This window comes from Myxine glutinosa, chromosome 7 (assembly GCF_964187855.1).
Source record: "Myxine glutinosa chromosome 7, kmMyxGlut1.1, whole genome shotgun sequence".
NCBI lineage: Eukaryota > Metazoa > Chordata > Myxini > Myxiniformes > Myxinidae > Myxine > Myxine glutinosa.
Genome location: NC_136267.1, coordinates 146,931,383 through 146,957,138, shown reverse-complemented (window position 1 = coordinate 146,957,138; position 25,756 = coordinate 146,931,383). Strand labels below are relative to the sequence as shown.

At 44.3% G+C, this 25,756-nt stretch overlaps 1 protein-coding gene across 3 annotated transcripts in view; it reads left to right on the top strand.

Annotated features, from left to right (window-relative positions):
• Window positions 1-25,756, top strand: part of LOC137415611 (enhancer of polycomb homolog 1) — a 102,049-nt gene that overhangs the window by 52,193 nt on the left and 24,100 nt on the right. For 2 of the 3 annotated variants that reach the window (XR_010982108.2, XM_068101216.2), the window contains exons 2-5: window positions 690-849; window positions 1,310-1,455; window positions 3,811-4,014; window positions 15,377-15,525. Coding sequence is in view for 2 of the 3 variants with exons in the window: in XM_068101216.2 (XP_067957317.2) it covers window positions 690-849; window positions 1,310-1,455; window positions 3,811-4,014; window positions 15,377-15,525 (659 nt within the window). In the remaining variant the exon portion in view is untranslated. Of the gene's footprint in view, window positions 1-689; window positions 855-1,309; window positions 1,456-3,810; window positions 4,015-15,376; window positions 15,526-25,756 lie in introns of all 3 variants that reach the window. The other variant, XM_078782389.1, reaches the window with a different exon arrangement.

Sequence of the window (25,756 nt, the reverse complement as noted above, 5' to 3'; positions counted from 1 at the left end):
GGGAAGATGAGAGATGGTGGTGAACAGCTGTTTTAAAGACCTGGAGGGAGGAGTGGGATTGAAGAGAGTGAGGGAGTTTGTTCCAGAGGCGGGAGAAAAGAGGAATGAAGGAGTGAAGGTGAGCAGAGAGTCTTGATTTCGGCAGTTTAACCATAAGAGGGTTGCAGGCAGATCTTGTGCGACCTGTAGGAATATTTGGGGGACACAGCCCAGAGAGAGCTGGGGGGGCAAGGCCGGAGAGGAGTCGGTAGAAGACGGAAAGACCACCAACCTGCCTGCTGTGAGTAAGTGAAAGGCCCTCGGAGATAGCGTCATCGCCATCGGAATGACGCCTCGGAGATAGCCATCAAATGAACTGTTACGTTTCCGCTGATGGATTAGTCTCCACTTGCCACACGGCATGGCACCCGATTCCGATCGACATTGGAAAACAAGCAAAAGCTGTTTAATGTCGATTCAAATTGGGTGGCCTTTAATTGTGATTTGTGGAGGCGTGCAAAAACTTGGAAAATAAATCGGCAGCAAATCGTAATGGCCCACTAGCCCGGTGTACCGAGAGGGTATAATCGCATGCGGAGCTTGCTGTCATGATTTCCGAGTGATGTGTGAATGTTTCACACTGCTAATGGGATCGTGTTCCATCGGAATTGCTCATATTATTACTCTTGCCTTCCCCTGTTGCCCGTCAGGAACACCATCTGCAGCGTGCTATCTCAGCTCAGCAGGTGTATGGAGAGAAACCAGAACACATGGTCATCCCTGTGCCCGAGACCCAGAGCAATGTTCCGTACTATGACCAGGTCTACACTGGAGACTTCAAGCGTCCCAAGTCTTACATTCGCATCCAGCGTAAGGTCCATCTGCTCGGCTGATCCCTACAGGCGTTGCATTCTGTTGGATATCCAAACTTGTCCTTGTGCCAAGAAAGCAAAGCAGTAGGCCACAAATTGATTGTGGTAATCGTTTTCTCGTTTAAAATACTGTCTGGCACGAACTGTCTGTCTGTCTGTCTGTCTGGTCTGTTCCTGCCTTTGCAGGAAGACTGAACTTGGAGATTATGAAAAAGAGGTTTACTGTGAGCAAATGAGGATGCTTTTGAAAGGATTCCCTTGAGAGGGTTGCTTGGCAACAGACAGCCATTTATGGATAGTAGGAAGTGAATTTGTGTATCATGCTGCTGGTTGCTCGTTTGGTTCACGTCGAGGCTTAGTTGTTCGTTCGTCCGATACGTCCGACTCCGACCGCTCTCCCTCTCCCTCCTAACATTTGACTCCTTTCTCTTCTACTTGTTCTGTCTGATCCTGCTCAGCTCTCAGCCTGGAGGCAGAATTGCCAGAATACAATATGGACCTGGAAGACGAGGTGTTTGTGAACAAGCTACGGAAGCGCATGGAGGTGACAGACCTACAATTTGAGGAGATGATCGAGCGGCTGGAAAAGGGCAGTGGACAGAAGGTGGGGGCATCATTTGGGGATAGTCCTTTAATCCTCCATTTGGCACACCTCAAGCTCGATGACTCGTGTCCCCAAGTCCATTGGTCAACGGTCACGCAAATGTATTCGGCTTCAGAGCAAAGCCTTCGGCTGTAATCGGCACGGCCGCGCGTATTTTGTAATGAATGTTCACGGCAATGGCGAGTGAAACGTAAATTAAATTCCTTAAATCGTGTCGTAGAGCTTTAACAAGTGCGATCTTTTAAGCGGGTCACAAAAAGGTATATTGCGCGTACCTGTCATGATCCATTACTCGTACTTTTGTAAAACGACCCGAATGGTTTCCGCATTTCCTATTCGGAATGTTTGCATTGCCAGGTAATTAATGGCCGTGGATAAATTGCCTCGTCCTCAGAGGGGTGACGGGGGAGGAGAAGAAGCGTTTCGAGTTGTTCCATCGTAAAATTTGGATTTGTTAATTAGTTGCTACATAACAGCAATTTTGGAATTTTGCCCGCAGTGGATTTTTTGATTAAAAAAAGAAAGAAAAGTTTTTCTTCTTTTTTTTCACGTTCAGTGCTGAAGACTGTTTATTGCTTGCAATCTGCCAAAATGGCGTTCATTATGCCCTTCGCTGTACATATCGATTGCCTTGGATTCCTGCCAGCATTAACTTGGCATGAAAAATCTCAATTTTGTCCTGGATTTAACCGGAATGGGAAGCTCGGGAATGTCTTGGATACACTGCGGATTGTTTCCTTGAGCCCGAAACGTTCATTATGCCTGTGACGTTTTCGCACGTTGAGGTTCAAGAATCGATTTCTGTGGCTTCGATTATCCAGTCATGTGTTGCTGTAATTTTGATTTAATTTTCCTGGCGATCGGAGGAACTAAATTGCGCGTGCACACCTTACGTTTGCAAATTCTTTGTTTTCTTGTGACGTCATTGGAGCACGCGCGCAGGGCACCCTGGGACACCTCGGCCATTTTGATACCTTCTCGAACAACGTCGTCAGCGGATTCACATTAAATAGTTTTTGTTCACGACCAGTCATGCCAATTTGCGGCGTATTTCGTTGTTCAAACAGGCCAGGCGTTAGGCCAGGAGTTAAGTTTTACAAAACGCCCAAACTTCTACTGAATCAGGGTGAGGAAACAAGAAATTTAAGTGAAGAGAGGCGGCGTTTGTGGAAGGCTGCCATCAATCGCAGTGACATCCAAACAGAATCACAGTGGGATCGCACACCTGTCTGCTCCGAGCATTTTGTTAACAGTAAGTAAGAACATGTTTCATTGTATAACCATACAATTACTATAATCATTAATGATATTGAATACAATATTTGGTTAATCATTTAGGTATTATGGAATACAATCAGGAATACAATATTAATCAATCAGGTCCATAACATTAACACAAGCAGCTTTAAAAAATACATGTTTGTTTAATATATTAATACCTTGGATCGAATCAAGTGGACGTCATTCAGTTCTTTGTGTAGGATTTGTCGCACCCATCCATCTTGGTATAACCTGTATGCCTCGAGGGATTTATACTTCTTCAACTCATCTTTGGTATAGGCCGATTTGCTGAACAACAGGTAGTTGATCACGTCGATGTGGGTTACCTGAGGCCACTTGCTCACATTCTTCTCAAATTGATCATTTGATAGACCATAAGGGTCACACCCAATGACAGAAATCTTCTCTTTGTAACGAACAAGAACGTCCGGGGGGAGCGTCTCTTGGTAGCCAAGGTTGGCACTCGCACTGCTAGCCATACTCAAGCCTGGATCTACCGTATCCTTACGTACACTCCAAGTCTGTTCTACAGGTAGTTGGTTGCAGGTTGACCCACTGCCCAGGTGTTCACCAGTTCACTGGTCCACGGTAAACTTAAACCGAATGTTCTGTGTTTGTTGGGCAACAATACGTAATATAAACTAGATGGCACCACACTCCACATGAACGTGACAAAACAAACAAAATTACTTTATAAAACAGACTTTTTGCGATCCGCATTCACCATAAACCAACGCAACAAATCAATATCAGCGCACACGGACAGATTAGCTTGGGTATCAAAATGGCCGCCGCGCAATGCGAGATGGGTAAACTGTGACGTCAGTGAAAACAAAGGATTGTCAATCCTCCTTTGTGCCCCCACCCTTCCCCTTCCTCCATGACCGTTCAAATGTTTTTTGACCCATGCTATTGTCCTCGCAATAATTGTGTACATATGTATATAGATGGCCTCCGACCACATTCATTCATTGCTTATTTTTGCAATTATCGTTTGAACTCCTTTTTCTCATTTCTGTAATTCCCTTTATCCCTCCAATCGTTTTGACCTTATTTATCGTCCCTTTGCCTCAGCTGGTGACACTCTTGGAGGCTCGGTTGCTGCTGTCTGGCGAAGAGCAACTGATTCGGGAGGTATTTGAGCATTGGTGGCGGAAGAGGCGGCGATGTTCGAGTGATCTCCTCATATCGACACTTCGGCACGACAAGAACAACTCTGGCTCGAACAATCCTTACGTGGCGTTCCGACGGAGGACAGAGAAAATGCAAACGCGGAAGGTATGGCTGATTGGTTTTGGGGGACTGCTCACCTGTTTTGCACATCCCATTGGCAAGCTTGTACGTTGTCTTTTTGATCCGCCATAGCACCTTCAATAACACTACAATACTTCAGCTCTGTGTCGGCACGCTGAGTTGTCATTTCGACGAGCCGTGGTCAAACGGTTTGCGGCTCCCATTGCTGGAGGTGGGCGGGGCTTAGCAAGATTCTTCTTTCTTCACGTTATGGAAATTTGGCAGAATGGTAACCCCTCCCCACCCCCACCATTTTTTTCTTCCCATTTGTTTCTTGCATTTTACATCCCTCTCACCTTTTCCTCTACTTTCCAGGATTTACATATTTTTCCATATCACCTCATCATCATATGAATAGCACCAAAGATCAAAGAGGAATTTTTATTTTTATACATTCCTAAGCACATGGAGTAGCCACTGTCTGCAGACAGAGACATTATACAACACCACACTTGACTTCAGACAAACACAGCGGGACCTTTGCAGCACGTTACTTCCACGGAGGAGCACTCTGGATGTTGGCGATGTCTTGTGATGTTTTTTCCCTGTAGTCAATGGGGCATTCTTGGTTAAATCTACTTTCATCCCCCATTCCCCCCTTCCCCTACCCATTCGCACCCGCCAACTCCTTCCCCTCCCCCTCGCCCACACACCCCAACTCCAGTGGGATGCCAATCTTTGGTTTGGCTCGGCCACAGGTGGGATCGAACCGCCATCCTCCCAATCTCAGAGCGGACACGCTAACCACAACAACCATTGAGTGTGGTCAAATGAGTTGATGTAAACAAAGTTTTTAAACTTAAAAATTTAAACCAATAAAGTTTTTAATATCAATCTGCGTGACGCATTCTATAGAGCCATCACAGGTCATGGAAGGTGTGTCGGAGCTATAACATTGCAACCGATTGCTACAAAATTACAGAGTAATGCTAAAGCATTACTATAGCCAAAGCTCAAATGTTGAGTCTTGGGAAGAGGTACAGGGGATTAAAAAACAAAATAACAATTTCCTTGAATGAATCATTTGTACTTCAACCGTCACCCACTTTATTTTGTAATCTGCACTATACTAATGATGAATACGATGTGTGCACATTGAATTTTAGAAATGATCTCGAAAGTTGAATTAATCTGCAAGTTGTCTTGCTTGGTTTGCCGTGCAGTTTCTCAATGAGCTGGCCACAGAAAGCCACTTTGGTAATGGCCACGAAAGCGGGCCTTGCAATTATAATTTAGACTTTTTCCGTTTTTGTTCCTTCAATGGCCAAGATTCCTCTGTAAGACCATGGAATGCAATCGCAATCGGTGGATTAGAGCAGGTCACGGAGATCTAACTGATTCCTATTTCACTGTCGGCCAGTTGGTAGCTCTCAAAATGATTGGTTTATTTGTGTCATTGTATTTGAAGCAGGACCACTGCGCAAATATGTAAATGGAGATTTATGTATTAATAAAAAAAACAAAACATGAGCCTAGATTTTGTACACCAAAAAAATTAACAAAACCGAAAGTCTGACAGTGGCGAAGCCAGGCTTGATTGATACTTTAGTTGAAGATAGACGTAATGATGTAGCGTGACAGCCGGACATAAAACTGCCGCTACTTTAAGATATAGAAGATAGATTTTAACCTCTAGTAACTTTGCAGTCACTACGAAGGGATTAGTGTTATTCAACAACAACAGGCATTTTAAGGCCATTTTCCTTGCTAGAGTGGGGGTTAGCCTTGTGGGCCCCATGACGATCTTCTCCATTTTGCCCTATTTTCTGCATCTCCCCTTGTTAACCCCCTTGCCCGCATTTCTTTTTCCACCATCTTTAGCCAAGTCTTTCTCGGTCTTCCCCGTCCTCTACTTCCTTCTACATTCATTTCCATCACTCTTCTCAACCAGTCACTTTCATCCTTCCTCAACACATGACCAAACCATCTCAACCTGTTTCTCTTCACAGCATCCATCACAGGCTCTATTCCCATCATCTTTCGCAATTCATCATTTGTCTTCCTCTCTCTCAACGATATTCCGCACATCCACCGAACCATTCGCATTTCCACCCTTTCCAGCCTTCGTTGCTGCTCTACGTTCATTACCCATGTCTCACTCCCATAAATCATAACACTTCTCACACATGCACCATACACCTTTCCCTTCAGCTTCAACGACACTCCCCTCCTCATCAGCATGCCACTCAGTTCCCAAAACTTCTTCCATGCACATCTCACTCCAGCAACCGTTGCCGAGTCTGATCCACCTTCTCCATTCAGCATGTCTCCTAGGTAACAAAATGTTTTCACACCTTCCAGCTTCACGCCGTCTCCAACATCCAACTCAACATTTCCTCCATCTGCAGCTCCCTCTGTGCACACTTTACACTTGAATGTAGCTGCCACACTGGTTAATGACCCTCTCAGACCACTACATCTTTGATGAACCCACTCAGTGCACATTTTTTTTTTTTTGTATACTGAATCGAGGCTCGTGAAAGAGCTGACATTTACTTCACAAACATTGTACATTGAATGGAGTTCACTCCGACACCCTTCCTGCACACGGCCACTTCCCAGTTCTTTCCACCTCACCACATGCTTTACCACTTGCCATCACCTTCGTTTTTCCGATATTCACCAACAGACCTTTTGTCTCCATTCATTCCTTCCACTTGTTCATCTTCTCCTTCAGTCCATCCATACTTTCAGCAATCAACACCAGATCATCTGCGTACAACAACTCCCACGGTAAACCCTCCTTTACGTTCCGAGCCAGCACCTCCATCACAGCTACAAATAGTAGTGGACTTCGTACCGACCCCTGATGCACTCCCACCTTCACCTCAAACTCACCACTGTTCCCATCCTTCGTCCTTACAGCTTACAGCTCTCTCGTACATTGCCATCACTACTCTGATCGTGATCAACCATTCCTCCACTCCTAACTTCCTCAATGCCCATGTCACTACTTCGCGTGGAACCCTATCGAATGCTTTCTCCAGATCAACAAACCCAAGAAACAACTTCTTCCTCTTCTCCATGTACTTCTCCTGCAACTGCCTTACAATAAAAAGCGCGTCTGTCGTTCCTCTTCCTGGCATAAATCCAAACTGCATTTCGTCGATCTTCACTTTCTGCCTTATCCTCTTCTCCAACCCCCTTTCCAATACCTTCATTCCATGCTCCAATAACTTTATCGCTCGATACAAGCCACAGTCCAGAGGGTCACCTTTCACCTTGTATAGAGGGACGAGGGTATTCAGTTCCCAATCCACTGGAATGCGGCCTTCTTTCACCACCAGATTACAGATCTCTGTCATTCTCTTCGCAGCCCAACTTCCCGCTGCCTTCAACATATCTCCCACAACTCCCGTCGGCCCTCCTGCTTTTCTACTCTTCATTGCTTTTATCGCTTCCTCAACTTCCTTCTCAGTTCTCTATTCTGCCGGTTCTAAAACTGGGTTACTGTCTATGTTTCCATCCCATTCATTCTCTGCATTCAACAGCATTTCCATACATCTCTTCCATCTTCCTTTAATTGTCCCCCGTCGCACCGTTAGCGAAAGGGGGACTATGGTTTTACCCTCCGTCCGTGCATGCTTCCGTCCGTGCGTGCGTGCGTGTGTACGTGCACTGCAATATCTTTATAAAAGTAAGCGAAGGGCCGAATTCTAATTTGGTGTGTGGGTGCAACTAGGCATATGGAAGAACCCTATTGAAAATTAGGTCGCCACGTCAAAATCCAAGATGGCTGTCACCATATCTAAACCTTGTGAGCGCGATATCTTGAAAAGTAAATGTCTGAACCTTGTGAGCGGAATATCTTGAAAAATAAACGAACTACTACCTTCTAATCTGGTGTGTGGGTGTATCTACGCATAAGGAAGAACGCTATTGCAAATTGGGTCGCCACGTCAAAATCCAAGATGGCCGCCACCATATATGTCTGAACCTTGTGAGCGAAATATCTTGAAAAATAAACGAACTACTACCTTCTAATCTGGTGTGTGGGTGTATCTACGCATAAGGAAGAACACTATTGAAAATTGGGTCGCCACGTCAAAATCCAAGATGGCCGCCGCCATGTATGTCTGAACCATGTGAGCGGAATATCTTGAAAAATAAACCAACTACACACTTCTAATCTGGTGCGCGACTGTATCTCGGCATAAGGAAGAACGCTATTGAAAATTGTGTCGCCACGTCAAAATCCAAGATGGCCACCACCATATATGTCTGAACCTTGTGAGCGGAATATCTTGAAAAATAAACGAACTACTAACTTCTAATCTGGTGTGTGGGTGTGTCTCCAACCCACTCGCAAATATTGTCAACTCTTCCATGTTTTCTGCGTCTTCCACTTTGTCAACTCGCATCACTACACCGACGGAGTACCGAGGCGTAACGCTTGTTCCATCTTTGTCCCCCGTCGCACCGCTGAGCGAAAGGGGGACTATGGTTTTACCCTCCGTCCGTGCGTGCGTACGTGCACTGCAATATCTTTTCTTTATAAAAGTAAGCGAAGGACCGAATTCTAATTTGGTGTGTGGGTGCAACTAACTAGGCCTATGGAAGAATCCTATTGAAAATTAGGTCGCCACATCAAAATCCAAGATGGCTGTCACTATATCTAAACCTTGTGAGCACGCTATCTTGAAAAGTAAATGTCTGAACCTTGTGAGCGGAATATCTTGAACTATAAATGAACTACTAACTTCTAATCCGGTGTGTGGGTGTATCTAGGCATAAGGAAGAACGCTATTGAAAATTGCGTCGCCACGTCAAAATCCAAGATGGCCACCACCATATATGACTGAACCTTGTGAGCGAAATATCTTGAAAAATAAACGAGCTACTACCTTCTAATCTGGTGTGTGGGTGTATCTACGCATGAGGAAGAGCCCTATTGAAAATTGGGTCGCCACGGCAAAATCCAAGATGGCCGCCGCCATGTATGTCTGAACCTTGTGAGTGGAATATCTTGGACAATAAGCGAAGTACCAACTTCTAATCTGGTGTGTGGGTGTGTCTCCAACCCACTCACAAATATTATCGACTCTTCCATGTTTTATGCGTCTTCCACTTTGTTAACTCATCACTTCACCGACGGGGAACCTTGGCGTAACGCTTGTTCCATCTGGGTCCACAATGATTTGTCCCACTTCATCCTTCAAGCAGCACACCCCCATCACATCACACCTCTCTCACAGTGTTAAAATTACATTTATTATAATATTAACGTTACGTTATTATAATATTAAGGCTAATCCTCGCTCTAGCAGGGAAAATGGCCTTAAAATGCCTGTTGTTGTGTTGTTATCATTATTACGAAAATGATATTACTATAAAAAAAAACCAAGGCTAATTCCTTATTTCCGCGGTTACACCGGTTATCATTGTTTCATGAACAATACACCGCTTCAATCCATCAACTTTCCATTCACGACATTGGGATTAAAGTGTTATTGTTATATTTACTATATTATTATTATTATTATTGGCCTCTAAAGGTGGTTTTATTATTATTATTTTTTTATTTATTTATTATTATTACGAAAACAATTCTACTGAAACGATACACTACTTACTGTATTAAGAAACCTGGGCTTAATTTGTCCGAAGCGGCCCAAAGGTGAGGCATGAAGCCTAAGGCCTATACGTACCATATTGTTGGAAGACCCATAACGCCGATGCTTTCGATATTTGATGGTCATTTCAACAATCGGTTTGTTTGTGTTTCACATTGAATGAAAAACGTCAAGGTAGAGCATGGCGATTGTGATATATGACAGGTTCGACGATATGTTCGGCCTGAACGAAATTGGAATTAAAATGGTGGTGTGCGGAGTCAGCCACCATACCGCAGTAATGACATCAGACGTAATCACATCACCCTGTCATGTGACCAGATCCTCAGGTCTGATTGGTATACGTTTGAGGGGACATACGGATGGACAAACACTATTCTAGACAGCTTTGCCCTATGGGCTACGCCATAAAAAACGTCCACACGACTTGAACTGCATTTGTAATTGGCATCCCTGCACCGATAGGCCGACATGCACACACATGTAAACACACATGTCAACACACATTTCTTTGAAGTTTGTAAATGTTGGCAGGGTTGCCAATGCCAAAGCAGCGTGCTCCTTTTCATAATTTTAAACATTTTGACGCCCGGCGAGGCATTGCCCGGCTAAAATGAATCGGGTTATGTGCGCGTTTGAGATTTGCACGGCAGAGGATGTGATTGGGTTATTCTGAGTGCTGTCATGTACAGACATTTGCCGACAGCCTTTTCTGCAAGCATGTGTCATGGTCAGCCCTGTGAAAGTTTTTCATGTGGTTTGTGCTGTGAATTGATGCAAAACACACTCCCCAGTCCCGGTTTCTATATATCGATATCTCATTCTATTTATGTACCTCCCCTCCCCCCTCTCTCGTCTCTATCTATCTAGATATCTTTCTATGTAACCCCCCCCCCCCCCCCCCACCCCCTCTCTGGTTTTCTCTATCGATCTACATCTCTTCCTCTCCAGTGTCTATATTCCTCCCTCTCTCTCTGTGAATGTATCTCCCCCTATCCCCTCCCCTCTCCATTGTCTATCTATCTACATCTCTCCTTCCCTCTCTATGTATGTATCTCCCCTGCCCCTCTCCAGTGTCCATCTATCTTTACCTCTTCCTCTCTATGAATGTATCTCCTCCCCCAACCCTCTCCAGTGTCTATCTATATATATATATATATATATACATATAGATATATTATTTTCTCTCTCCATGAATGTATCTCCTCTCCCAACCCTTTCCTGTGTGTGTGTGTGTGTGTGTGTGTGTGTGTGTGTGTGTGTGTGTGTGTGTGTGTGTGTGTGTGTGTGTGTGCGTGCGTGCGTGCGTGCGTGCGTGCGTATATATATATATATCTCGCTCTCTCTCTATAAATGTATCTCCTCTCCCAACCCTTTCTTGGGTCTATGTATGTATGTATATATATATGTATATATGTGTATATATATATATATGTATATATGTCTCTCTATAAATGTATCTCCTCTCCCAACCCTTTCCTGGGTCTATGTATCTACAGTCACGTGAAAAAGTAAGTACAACCCATGTAAGGTTTTGACTTTTTCAACATATTTCAACATACAACTATTTGATCTTCATTTCAACAATATTGATAGATAAAGGTGATATAATATAACAAATATCATGAAACATTTACATTTTGTAGTCCATTGTATAATTTAAATAAACATAAATGCAAATTTCGCATGTGGAAAAAGTAAGTACACCCTTGGCTCTAATAGGTGGTATTTCCCCCTTTGGCAGAAACAACCTCAAGTAGGCGTTTCTTATAACTGTCTACCAGTCTCTGACATCGACTGGGAGAAATTTTTACCCACTCCTCCATGCAGAATTCTTTCAGCTGTGCGATGTTTGAGGGGTTTCTTGCATGCACAGCTCGTTTCAAATCCCCCCACAACGTCTTGATGGGATTTAGATCCGGGCTTTGACTTGGCCATTCCAGAACCCTCCATTTCTTTCTTTTCAGCCATTCCTTGGTGGATTTACTGGTATGTTTAGGGTCATTGTCATGTTGCAAGGTCCACCTTTGGTTGAGCTTCAACTTTCTGACAGATGGCCTCACATTATCCTTAAGCAGCCTCTGGTACAATTAAGAATTCATTGTGGATTTTATGATGGTGAGCTGTACAGGCCCTGATGCAGCAAAGCTGCCCCAAACCATAATATTTCCACCACCATGCTTTACAGTTGGTATCAGGTTCTTGTGGTCAAATGCTGCCTTTGGTTTTCGCCAAACACGTCTTCAGGTATGGTGGCCAAATAGCTCTACCTTTGACTCATCTTTCCAGAGCACATTTTCCAGAAGTGCTGGTCTTTGCCTCGGTGTTCATTGGCAAACTTTAGTCTTGCCCTGATGTTCTTTCTGGACAGCAAAGGTTTCCCCCTGGCACACCTCCCATGTAGATCAAATTTGTGCAGCCTCTTTCTGATGGTCGACTCGTGCATTTTGCCATCAACAGTGGCAAGGGCTACCTGTCGGTCCCGTGATGACATTCTGGGGTTCTTAGAGACTTCTTTCAGCATCTTGCGGTCTGCTCTCGGGCTGAACTTGCTGGGGCGGCCGAGCCTGAACAAGTTGGCAGTTGTTTGGAATCTTCTCCACTTGTAGATGATCTTCCGGACAGTCGAATGATTCATTTCAAATTGTTTGGAGATCTTTTTAAATCCCTTCCCAGACTCGTAGGCATCTATAACCTTCCTTCAAAAGGCCTCAGAGAGCTCTTTTGATATAGACATGGTGACGCCGCATTATTCAACAACAAAGAGCAAACTAACGAAATGTCTGAGGTTTAAATAAGACAGGTTCCTCCAAGATCCTCTCTAATGATGATCTAATCATTTGCACCTGAGCTGGTGCACTGTTCTAATTTTTGGTATTTGAAGTAGTGATAAATGTCGGGGTGTACTTACTTTTTCCACATGCGAAATTTGCATTTATGTTTATTTAAATTATACAATGGACTACAAAATGTAAATGTTTCATGATATTTGTTATATTATATCACCTTTATCTATCAATATTGTTGAAATGAAGATCAAATAGCTGTATGTTGAAATATGTTGAAAAAGTCCAAACTTTACATGGGGTGTACTTACTTTTCACGTGACTGTATCTCTCTCTCTCTCTCTCTCTCTCTCCTCTCCTCTCCTTTCCTCTCCTTTCCTCTCCTCTCCTCTCCTCTCATCTCCTCTCCCTCTCCCCTTCCCCTCCCTCTCCTCTCCTCTCCTCTCCTCTCCTCTCCTCTCGTCTTCTCTTCTCTCTATTCTATAAATGCATCTCCTCTCCCAACCCTTTCCTGGGTCTATGTATCTATATCTATCCCTCTCTGTGTGAATGCATCTCCTCTCCCAACCCTTTCCTGGGTCTGTGTATCTATATCTCTCCCTCTCTGTGTGTATCTCTCTCTCTCTCTCTCTCTCTCTCTTTCTCTCTCTCTCTCTCTCTCTCTCTCTCTCTCTCTCTCTCTCTCTCTCTCTGTCTCTGTCTCTGTCTCTCTTTTTTCCCCTCTCTCTGTCTTAATTATTGCCATCTCACGTTTGTCCGAAGCTCCATTAAATAATCACAAAGCCAAGCGAGCCAGTTTGCCACGTCCGTGGTTCTTTACAAGTGATGACATCATTTGGTTTGAATGGAATGCTCGAGTTTAACATTGGGGGCTCTTTAATACTATTGGGCAAAAGCGTGTCCATTAACTAAGTGCGTTAATTCATAAGCGTGTTGTTGTAAAAAAGTGATTTGCATTCCCATCGTTGCAGTCAGTGGAAATGTCCATCTATTTCAAACTGTTAATTACAGTATGGGGGCGGTGGGGGACTTGGGGAGGTTGGGGTTGGAGTTTGCTGAAAGTGTGTTCACAATTTCTATTTCGTATTTGCACGGAATAATGGCCGCTTGATTATCGGTTTGATCGAGCTTCGTCGAGCTCTCGGGATGAGGTTATATAATTGTTTTCATTGTCGGTGCTCGTCATGCATGGGACCAATTTCCTGCCCCAGTTACAATTGATTAAATTTATCCATACGATTATTTTTAAACCCCAAAACCGATAGCTCTTATATGTGATATTCTGACGATTTGCTTTTCCCTGCTAGGATAGACAAACAAAAGGTGATATATATATATATATATTATATATATATATATATTGATATTGTGGATACATTTTTACCTCCACCACCAAAGGTGGGCAGAGGTTATGCTTCCATCCCTGTATTTTTTTTACCTCCACCCTGTCTATCTGTGAACAGGATATCTCAAAAGGTTGTGGACATATTCGGATGAAATTTTGTGAACAGATTGGGTGTGTGATAAGGATGAATTGATTAGATTTTGGTGAAGATCCGGATTTGGATACGAGAATATTTTAAGCGATTATTCAGCATTGAGAGATAGGCCCAAAAACGATATTTAAAAAAGTTGTGGACAGTTTATGACAAAACTTGGTGGAGGTGGATGAGTTGGGTAAGTGACGACAACAAACCGATTCAATTTTGCTTCAGGTCTGGATTCAGCTCCGGCCTATAAATGGGATACAAGACTAGAAAGATCATGGCACATAGTGAGACCCAAAAGCTTGAGTGTCAGAACTTATTTGAGAGGATTGTTCAGAAAGTGGATGGGAGGGTTGTCCAGTCGGTCTTTTCGGAGAGACATCGTAAGAGTGTGAGATTTGTCAGGATTGAAAGACATGTTCCACTTGTTTGACCAGTCTGTGATTTTGTCCAGGTCTGCAGAGCGTGAGGAGGCTGCAGACTGCCGATCTGAGGGATGAGGAATGGAGCGACAGAGAGTGGAGTCATCAGCAAAGAGATAGAGAGGATTTTCAAGAGAGTCGGAGAGATCATTGATGAAGACCAGAAAAAGCACAGGGCCTAGAACACTGCCTTGGGGAACTCTAGCCTCGACAGGAAGAGGAGATGAGAGAATTCCATTCAGAGCCACACGTTGACTACGACTGGAGAGGAAATCCATGAGCCATGAGTGGAGGTTTCCATGGATACCAAAAGAGGAGAGTTTGGTGAGCAGGGAGAGGTGCCAGACTGTAATGAAGGCACGAGATATGTTAAGGGAGAGAGCTCTGATTTCCTGTTTGGCATTGAGGACCTCCATCCATCATTGAGGACCTTGTTGAGACAGCAGAACCAGCATGTCCAGGCTAGAATTATCTGGCCTGCATTCAAATTGATGATCCGGGATCAAGCCATTGGAGAAGAGGAAGGATTTAATATCAGAAGCAATGATAGATGATTAAATATTATTCAGAAGGAATGACAGACCAGATCGGAGTTCTGGTTAAAGCACACTTCTAGCTGGAATGCAGCTCCTGATTCGTCCTTTTTATCACCTCGTGGAAAAACTCCCGGATCTGTATCTGAACACGAGGATTTAAAAAATAATTTGTGATTCTTCACCATTGAGAAATTGGACCAAAAACGATATATAGCATGATATCTCAAGAAGTTGTGGATGAGTTGTGACAACATTTGGTGTACGAGTTGGTTAGGTGACAGAATAAGGACATTCAATTTTGATTCCGGTCCGAATCCAGATCTGGCCAATCAGTGGGATACAAAACATAAACTGTTCCGCCTGACGGAGGTAGGTTCTCTGCCGAACGCAATTACGATTGTGGAAACCTCGTTGAAGTTCTACAAGGACATCCTGATTGTTTTGTGTAATTTTTGTTGTCATTGTGGTCTAAAGTCATCGTGTGTAATGTCCAATGTGTATGCGGTCTTTATAAGCCCTGCTTATTTGATCCTCCCTCCCCAGAACCGTAAGAACGATGAAGCTTCTTATGAGAAGATGCTAAAGCTTCGAAGGGACCTGAGCCGTGCTGTCACCATCTTGGAGATGGTAAAACGAAGAGAGAAATGTAAACGAGACCTTCTGCAGTTTACACTCGACATGACAAATAAGCGGTACGTGCGTCGTCAAACTTCATGCCGTCTTCGCGAGATTGCCTGCGTCCATGGTATAACCTTTCCTGCCCCCCCAACCCCCTCATTTTATACAGTTGGTAGAGCACAGATTACACGTTTGTGATTATCCATAATTGGGTTTCTTCGGTACCGCCATGTTTTGTGGCTTTCTCTTTATCACAACTCTAATAATCCTTCCTCTTGGGTTTTGTGGGTCGTTTTGATCTCCAGAATGTAGAGGATGCGTTCCCCTTCAGCTGTTTTTCTTGTTGAAAGTGAAATTGTTTTGTGAATTAACTGGTTTAAGAAGTTCATCAGTGAGCGATCAATAATTCTGCAATATATTTAATTTATCTGATCATTAAAATTAAGCTCAAGCACAGTAGTTTTAATTGGACGTGGTCAATATGAGGCTTGGGCAAGCAGGATGGCCTACACTCGCCTGTAAGCTGTCTAGCCTGGATTTGAATCCTGACCGAGCTATAAACTGTCATCCTGGTGTTTCACAGGCAGGGTGATTCATCAATGTGTGTGACGTCACTCGTGTGGATGTTAAACTCGGCGTCCCGACTGCCGGCATTAGTTGTCGGATGTAAAAGGTCGGTCATTCTTCCCAGTAGTCTTGTACTCATTTTGCCGACCTCTCAAGGATGGCAGGCTGAGTCAACCCACCTGGTGTTACTTCAACGGCACGACAGGGATTTGAAATCAGGAGACTGATATCTCAAGCCAGCCACTGTTAAGCCAACACCAGGCTTCAACCCCACAGGAACGTGGGAATAATTGTGGCCAATAAAGAATAAGAATGCCAATATGTCGCTCAAAAGATTGCTAAATTCACAATATTTATACAAAACTCTAAAATTGCAGGGACGCAACCTCAAAAAAAACTTCATCCCATTTGGATCATCACTTTTTTTTCTTTTTTTTAATACCCATATCTATATCGGGGATGGATCCGGAAACCTGGGATGGAGAGATTTGGTGTTTGAGAAGGATAAAGTTTTTGTTTTGGAATTGGGGCAAAGTAGGAGTAGGAGTAGAAAATCAAAAATCTCACGCCAAGGCAGTGGAGTCCAAGGGCAGGGGAATTATTCACATTTCCTGGCAAGAAGCCGAGGCCCAAGGCTATAACTACCCCAATTGGAGACTGATTGGCTGCTTCTTTGTTTTATTTGGGCTTTTGTCTGGTCTTCCACCACCTGCCTTTTTGGCCCTTAATTCTACTCCCACCCCACCTTGTGAGCATGTATGTATTCATCCATTATCTGTTCCTTGTAAGCCTTTCACCTTCCAGCCTTGCTGCTTCCTTCCACTCCTATGTCCCCAATATTCTCCCACTTTTGTTGCTGGCTCACCATGTCAATGCAATTATGTTCCACTCTTCAATCTGTTGGCTCTTTTGTGCACCAACTGCCCGTTGTACTTATAAGGCTACAAACAAGTAACTTTATGATTGGAGGACGCCATCCGGCCTACCATGCCTGTGATGCATTAACATATTTATCCAATCAATTAGTTCAATGACTCCTGGGTTACTGGGGGGGTGGGGGGAGGGGGGGTTTGGAGGAGAGGGAGAGGAAGTGCATCACCATAATGTCTTGTTATTTTCAAAATCGAAGATTTTTATGCCTCCGCCCCCGAAGGTGGCTGGACGCATTATGTTTTCGGGTTGTCCGTCTGTTTGTCCGTACGGGCTAAACCTCGTTTTTCTCAGCAACCATATGTCCGATTGACACAAAAACTTTAGGGTCGGAGTGACACCCATGCAGAATGTTTTATGATAATTGTGACGTCATGGGTCACGTGGTATGGCAGCCATCTTGGATTAAACACAAATAATTAAAAAATTATTTCTCAGAACCCGCTGAATGGGAAAATATTGAAACTTGGCACATTGTCAAGTACACCCAATGGGGAACAAAATCATGATAATGATGACATCATAGGTGAAGTGGTATACCAGTCAAAAATGTTTTAATCGAATTCCTTAATCGTAAAAATCTAAAATTGCATGCACATGATCTATGACCCATTTGTATTGAAATATTAAATGTATGACATCATAAGTCACATGGATTCGCAGCCATATTGGATTTAACCTAGAACCTTTAAAAAAAAAAATCTTCTCCAAAACCACCAATTCAATTGACTCGAAACTTTATGTGTGTCATTGACTAGGCATGGTGATTAAAAGGGGATCATTGGTCATGAAAACATCATGAAAACATCATTGGTCACATAGTGTGGCAACCATATTGGATAGAAAAACGAAACTTATCCTGTCAACACGAAACTTCACAAACATGATCTCCTACCCATACATATGCAGAGTGTGCATTTTTTTTAAGGTCAAATGTCACGTGGTGTGGCAGCCATATTATCTTGAAAGCCGATATTTCAAAAAAATCCCTTCTCTGAAACCACCTCACCGATCGATGTGAAAGCTGTCATGGCTGGTGAAAATGTGATATTTGAAAACAGCTGAAGGGATTTAAATCAAACTTGTTTATTTTTAGGATGGTGAACGAGGGCATCTACCCATTGTGGGACTATGCGGAGGCATATTGGTGACACAGTCGCATTGCTCTATCTAGTTATTTTTGTCTCCAAAGTCTACAATGGAATACTGCTCAATGTCTACAATGGAATGGACAATGGAATTTAGTCCATTGTCTACAATGGAATACTGCTCTCCCCTCTGGGCTGGTGCCCCTGCCTCACACCCAGCTCGTCTTCACGCTGTTGAAACCAAAGCGTTCAGAATCATTGGAATCTCCCGCGATTAAGCTAACTTCAAGGGCCTTTCACTCACTCACCGCAGGCAGGTTGGTGGTCTTTCCGTCTTCTACCGACTCCTCTCTGGCCTTGCCCCCCCCCAGCTCTCTCTGGGCTCTGTCCCCCAAATATTCCTACAGGTCGCACAAGATCTGCCTGCAACCCTCTTATGGTTAAACTGCCAAAATCAAGACTCTGCTCACCTTCACTCCTTCATTCCTCTTTTCTCCCGCCTCTGGAACAAACTCCCTCACTCTCTTCAATCCCACTCCGCCCTTCAGGTCTTTAAAACAGCTGTTCACCACCATCTCTTATCTTCCCCCATCCAAAACCTTGATCTTTTCTACCCCCGCTAATTTCACCCCAAATCCACTTTTTTGAAATACCAACTTCTGTCCTGGAAGTCCTTGCAGTGTCCTTGTGTTTTATACTTCTCCCCCCCCCACCCCCCTCCCACGCCTCCTCCCCCCAAGCCCTCTCCCTCCCACACATCTCCCTGCTCTTAAATGTTGTGTGCTCTCAGGTGTTTGTGTGCTTCCCCTTCTCTTGTCTTCCGCTCCCTCTTTTTATATATTTTGTTTGTCTAGTTGATTTGTTTGTGAAGTAAATGTCAGCTCTTTCACGAGCCTCGATTCAGTATACAAAAACAAAAAAAATTGCTTGGTCTTGTGCGTTATTCTGTCTGTCTGTCTGACAATCTCCTACAGGTCTCAATTTTAAACTGATCTTTACAAAACTTCACCAGATGATAGAGTTGGTCATAAGGAAGAAACCTATTGATTTTGAGGTCAAAGGTCAAATATCATCTTCAGGTTGTATTTCTAAAATTGTCATTTTTCATCTGATTGATGTGAAAGTTGAACAGCATTTGCATATTGAGTCACTAAATTGGGAAACCAACTATGTTTGAAGTCAAAAGGTCAAAGGTCAACTCAAGGTCAAACTTCTAAAATCATCAATTTTCATTTGAAAAATCATCAATTTTAATCCGATTGACCCGAGCTTTGATTAAGATCGTGAATTTTAATCTTAATGAAATGGACAATTTGATGTATCCATGGCAATGGATGGAGGTCCTCAACGCCAAACAGGAAATTAGAGCTGTCTCCCTTGACATTTCACGTGCCTTCGATACGGTCTGGCACCCCGCTCTGCTCACCAAACTCTCCTCCTTTGGTATCCATGGAAATCTCCACGCATGGCTGGCGGACTTCCTCTCTAGTCATAGTCAACGTGTGGCCCTGAATGGGTTTCTCTCATCTCCTCTTCCTGTTCAGGCTGGAGTTCCCCAAGGCAGTGTTCTGGGCCCTGTGCTTTTTCTGGTCTTCATCAATGATCTCTCTGACTTGAAAATCCTCTCTATCTCTGCTGACGACTCTACTCTCTGTCGCTCCATTCCTCATCCCTCAGATCGGCAATCTGCAGCCTCCTCACTCTCTGCAGACCTGGACAAAATCACAGACTGGGCAAACAAGTGGAACATGTCTTTCAATCCTGACAAATCTCACACTTTTACGATGTCTCTCCGAAAAGACCGACTGGACAACCCTCCCATCCACTTTCTGAATAATCCTCTCCAAGAAGTTCGGTCACTCAAGCTTTTGGGTCTCACTATCTGCCATGATCTTTCCTGGGAAAACCACATTTCAAATCTGGCCTCCAAAGCCAGTCGCCGATTGGGCATCCTCCGTCGTGCGAAGTCCTTCCTTGGTACACCTGAGCTCCTCACCACTTACAAGGCTTTCATCCGCAGCTCTATGGAATACTGCTCTCCCCTCTGGTCTGGTGCTCCTGCCTCACACCTAGCTCGTCTTCACGCTGTTGAAACCAAAGCGTTCAGAATCATTGGAATCTCCCGCGATGAAGCTAACTCCAAGGGCCTTTCACTCACTCACCGCAGGCAGGTTGGTGGTCTTTCCGTCTTCTACCGACTCCTCTCTGGCCTTGCCCCCCCAGCTCTCTCTGGGCTCTGTCCCCCAAATATTCCTACAGGTCGCACAAGATCTGCCTGCAACCCTCTTATGGTTAAACTGCCAAAATCAAGACTTTCTGCTCACCTTCACTCCTTCATTCCTCTTTTCTCCTGCCTCTGGAACAAACTCCCTCACTCTCTTCACTCCCACTCCACCCTCCAGGTCTTTAAAACAGCTGTTCATCACCATCTCTTATCTTCCCCCATCCAAAACCTTGATCTTTTCTACCCCCGCTAATTTCACCCAAAATCCTACACTTTTTTTTTGAAACACCAACTTCTGTCCTGGAAGTCCTTGGTCCCCTTGTGTTTTATACCTCTCCCCCCTCCCCTTCCCACGCCTCCTACCCCCAAGCCCTCTCCCTCCCACACTTCTCCCTGCTCTCAAATGTTGTGTTTGTGTGCTTCCCCTTCTCTCCCCATCTTGTCTTCCGCTCCCTCTTTTTATATATTTTGTTTGTCTGGTTGATTTGTTTGTGAAATAAATGTTAGCTCTTTCACGAGCCTCGATTCAGTATACAAAAAAAAAAACTTTTTGGGGGGGGGGGAAGTGGTGGATTTTGCAAGTATCGTGCTCTGCATGACATCTTGTTTGTATATCTATATTATAAAGGAGGAGTGTCTGTCCGTCCATCCCGAAACTACTCCCTCAGTTTTGGGGCTAGCCCCGCCAAATCTGCTGTGAAACGTTTTGGGGTCCTAGCAGCTGCCCCAAGGCAGTGGGGAAGGTTCATAAATTCCTCAATACAATTATGATTTTTAATTTCCACCCATACGAAACTGTTTCCAATCCGGGAGTAAACAAATTCCGGCGTCAGCAGAAACATTCACTGGTTTGATAATGCCATAATACAATCGTGATTTTGAGTTTAGTGTGCTTCTTTGGTTATTTATTTTTATATATATTATATATATATATATATATATATCTATATATATTGTTTCAAAAAGAGTGATACAACGTTAAACGTTTATTTACAAAGAAACAGAAACCTCAGGAACGTGAACCAAACATTTATTGAAAGCTTATGACATGGTATTTTCTATCCCTGATTGCTCTTGCAGTAAGTCATTGCTGGAGTTAGTGAGAGCCCAAGGTCTGAAATTGGCATTTACGCATAATCCTTGTAATTGAGGTTCTCGATGTGTGCCCCTCTGCGGTTCAGACAGGCATTCATCCTGACTCCAAAGTTCTGTTCAACTGTCCTGTAGGTCTCATGTGGCACTGCCTGGAGGTAGTCTGACACCTCCTGCTTCAGATCATCCAGTGTGGCAGGGCGGTTGACGTAGACAGAGCGGTAACCAGTACAACGAGGCGGTTTCTGAAGAGCTGCTGCAGGAAAGTGATGGTGTCACCGGCTATATACGGGGGTGCACCATCCTGCATAAACCAGGTCATGCTGAGCTGGTTTGGGGTGACCTTTTGGGGTCGATCATTATGGAACTTCTCGGACACGGCCCTGCAGCGCTCACCGTTGATCGTCACTGGCTTGCTGTTGTCATTCTCAAACCAGTAAGGCCCTAGCATTCCCCACCTGGCATTGAAGGCGCAGAAGCATTTGACCATAGGCCCTTTCTGGTACCTGTCAGTGATCCCCTCAGGTGGTTCTGACCCCCAGAAAATGTTGTTGTGGTTGTTGATTTAGTTTCATACCACAGAGCCACCATTTTTGTCTTCTGCTCTACTGTCAATGGCATAGTTGAGCTACGGAGCTAGAAATCCCAGGGAACAAATACCACGATAACACCACCAAACCCTGCAAAGGAAAATGGTATAGGTCAAAAATCAAACGACAAGAAGTGAAAGTTGTATCAATCTTTTTGAAACACCGTGTGTGTGTGTGTGTGTGTGTGTGTGTGTGTGTGTGTGTGTGTGTGTGTGTGTGTGTGTGTGTGTGTGTGTGTGTGTGTGTGTGTGTACGTACGTACATATATATATATATACATACATACATACAGTAGTGGCCAAAAATATTGGCACCCTTGTATGTTTTTGAAATAACACAATTTTCTCTAAAAATAAGTTTAAATTGACAAAAGTATTTTGTCTCAATAATTCCTTTATTTCACTGTTAATATCACAGAACCATTGTTTTTGATTCAGAACTTAACATATCCTTTAAAATCAGAAAATAAAAAGAAATGGCATTGACACCCCAGACTTAATATTTGGTAGCACAGACTTTGGACAAAATAACTGCAGTCAAGCGCTTCCTATAGCCATGAATGAGCTTCCTCCACCTCTCTACTGGCAGTTTGGCCCACTCTTCCTGTGCAAACGGCTCCAGTTCTCCCAGATTTGAATGGTGCCTTCTCTCAACTGCTATTTTCAGATCTCCCCACAGGTGTTCAATGGGATTTCGATCTGGACTAATTTCTGGCCACTTCAGAACCGTCCAGCGTTTTGTCTTGAACCATTCCTGGGTGCTTTTTGAAGTGTGTTTGGGGTCATTGTCCTGCTGCAAGACCCATGACCTTCGACAGAGACCCATCTTTCTGACACTGGGTGGAACATTGCGCTCCAAAATGCCTTGGTAATCTCCTGATTTCATGATGCCATGGACAGATTCAAGGCACCCAGTGCCAGAGAGAGCACAGCAACCCCAAAACATCACTGAACCTCTTCCATGTTTGACTGTAGGGAAGGTGTTCTTTTCTCTGAAGGCTTCATTTTGTTTTATGTAAAAATAGAGATGATGTCCTTTACAAAAAAGCTCTAATTTGGTCTTATCTGTCCACAGGACATTCTCCCAGGATTTTGTCTTGTTCAGGTGTGTTTTGGTAAACTCCAGTCGGGCTTTCTTATGTCTCTTTCAGCAGCGGGGTCCTCCTGGGTCGCCTACCATAGAACCCCCTTTCATTAAGTTGGCGACGGATGGTGCGAGTTGAAACTGTCGTACCTTGTGTCTGAAGTTCAGCTTGAATCTGTTTGGCAGTTGATCGAGGTGCTTTCCCCACCATTCGAACAATCCTTCGCTGCAATCTTCGATCAAATCTTCTCTTGCGGCCACGTCCTGGGAGGTTGGCTACAGTGCCATGTACCTTAAACCTCCTGATAACATTGCGTACGGTGGACACAGGAACATCAACGTCTCTGGAGATGGAGTTGTAGCCTTGATATTGTCCATGATTGGCTACAATCTTGTGTCTGACCTCCTCAGACAATTCTCTGGTTTTCTTTCTTTTCTCCATGCTCATTCTGGAACACACAGTGACACATAACAGCAGAATGATTCCTTTTCTCTGTTCAAACTGGTTGAATGAGTGATTAGCTCACCCGGAACGAAGTTGAGGCGAGTTTATGCGATGGCGCGTTGTCTGTCCTCCGTCCGTAAACACTTGAAACGTCTCCTCCGAAACCGCTGATGGGATTGCGAACACATATGGCACAAATGATATTTGTTGTGTTGTGACTAAAGTTTGTTCACGCTATGAAAAAAAAAAAAAAAGGGGTCTAAGGGGATTTACCGGGGGTCAAAGTGGGTCCAGGTTTGCACCCCCAAAATAGGAATTTGCTATTTCCTCTGAAACTACACATACAATTTCGATGAAACTTAACCACAACCTTCACCACCAGTGACGTACCAATGTTTGTTCAAGGCACTAGAAAAATTAGACTCTGAGGAGGTATACGGGGTTGGGGGAGGTGGGGTTGCCCCCGAAAATAGGTCTTTTTTTTTGTTTGTTTGTTTAAAGTCTTATGATTATGTTAGTACTAGCAGAAGTACCCGGCATTGTCGGGCGGGGGAGGGGAGGGGGGAGGGGAGGGGAGGGGAACGGGGGGGAGGGGAGAAGAGGGGGAGGGGGAGAGGGTAGAAGAGGGGGGGATGGGGAGGGTGAGGGATGGGAGGGGGGAGGGGAGGGGGAGAGGGGAGAAGAGGGGGGGGAGGGTGAGGGATGGGAGGGGGAGAGGGGAGAAGAGGGGGGGATGGGGAGGGAGGGGGAGGGGGAAGGGGGGAGGGGGGGAAGGGAGGGGGGGAGGGGAATAGGGAGGGAAGGGGAGGGGAAGTCAACAATGACGTTGCAGTTCTCATGGTCGGAGAGCAGCACAACAATCGCGACATCGTCCTGCATCTTCGCAAGAGCACGAAGCGGATTTTGGAGATTCACCGATCCTGTGACCCACGCCCTCCAGTACCGGCGTTGCCGGGCGGGGGAAGGGAGACCCGTACATTCTCAACCAGTACATTCGCCCTCTCGACTCAAGCTCACTCGGACAAAAGCCTCGCACAAATTACACCGTGAAGGCCCAATGGTCATGTCTATGCCACAAATCAAGTACGTGAGCGAGTCGGGCGCACTGAATTGAAAATATATAGAACGCTCATACTCCGTGAAAACTGAAGTCGCCATCTCGGTCAGCACGACTCGACCAACTCGCTTCGCGGATCTCGTTTGTTTTGAACGTGTCCCAGATTTTAAAAGCCAGACAACTGTTAAAATGCCATTTTGTGCGGCAATAAACTGCTCCAATCGGTTACGGAAGGGTTGTGGAAAGACGTTTCACAGCTGTTTCAAAGACATTAATTAATTAAAATTTAAAAGACGAATTCGTATTCGAAATCGAAAGGGGAAAGGGGGAAATCTTTCGTATTCGAATTCGTAAACACGAAATATGAATTAAAATTTAATTCATATCGCACAAAATCGACACAAAACACGATCGCATAAAGGTCAAAAATCGCAATCGCTTTTCGCCCTGAATTACGTGCAAACGTGTGACGTGTGACGGGATGGAACATCACGTGATCGCTCTGAGCGAATCAGTCTGGCGGCGGGGATGGAACATCACGTGATCGCTCTGAGCGAATCAGTCTAGCGGCGGGGATGGAACATCACGTGATCGCTCTGAGCAAATCCGTTTAGCGGCGGGGATGGAACATCACGTGATCGCTCTGAGCGAATCGGCGAGCTGCTCTGGCACCGGCTGAGATTAGCGGGTACTTCGCTGAAATGTGCTGAGGTAAATATGAATAAAAAATATGGATCTCGTCAAATATGGTCTCGGCCATGTTCGTCCCAGGCTCAATGGCCATGTCTATGCCAAATATCAAGCACGTGAGCCTCTCCGTTTCGGAGTCTATCGGTAACATTACACACACGCACACACACAAACTGTGTTTTTTTTATATATATAGATGATTCTACATGGTGCCCTGTCTTCCAGCAACCATTGAAATTGGTTTAAAATACCTTTAGTCAGTGCATAAAACTGTTTATTGTACCAGGTGAGCGCCAGGGGTATTGCCCCTATGTTTTTTTTATATTGCAGGCACCTGCAACTCACCACAGGTTAGTTGAATTCTAAAGTAAAGGAGAATCACCTGCTTGAAATCTAATTATTTCTAACAATTTCTAAAAGGTGCCAATAATATTGTGCGGGCCATTTACTAAGATTTAGCAATTTTTGAGCTTTTTTTTGTTCCACTGCAAACCAAAGAAATACAGATGTGGATACCAAAATATTTTTAAATTTGAACA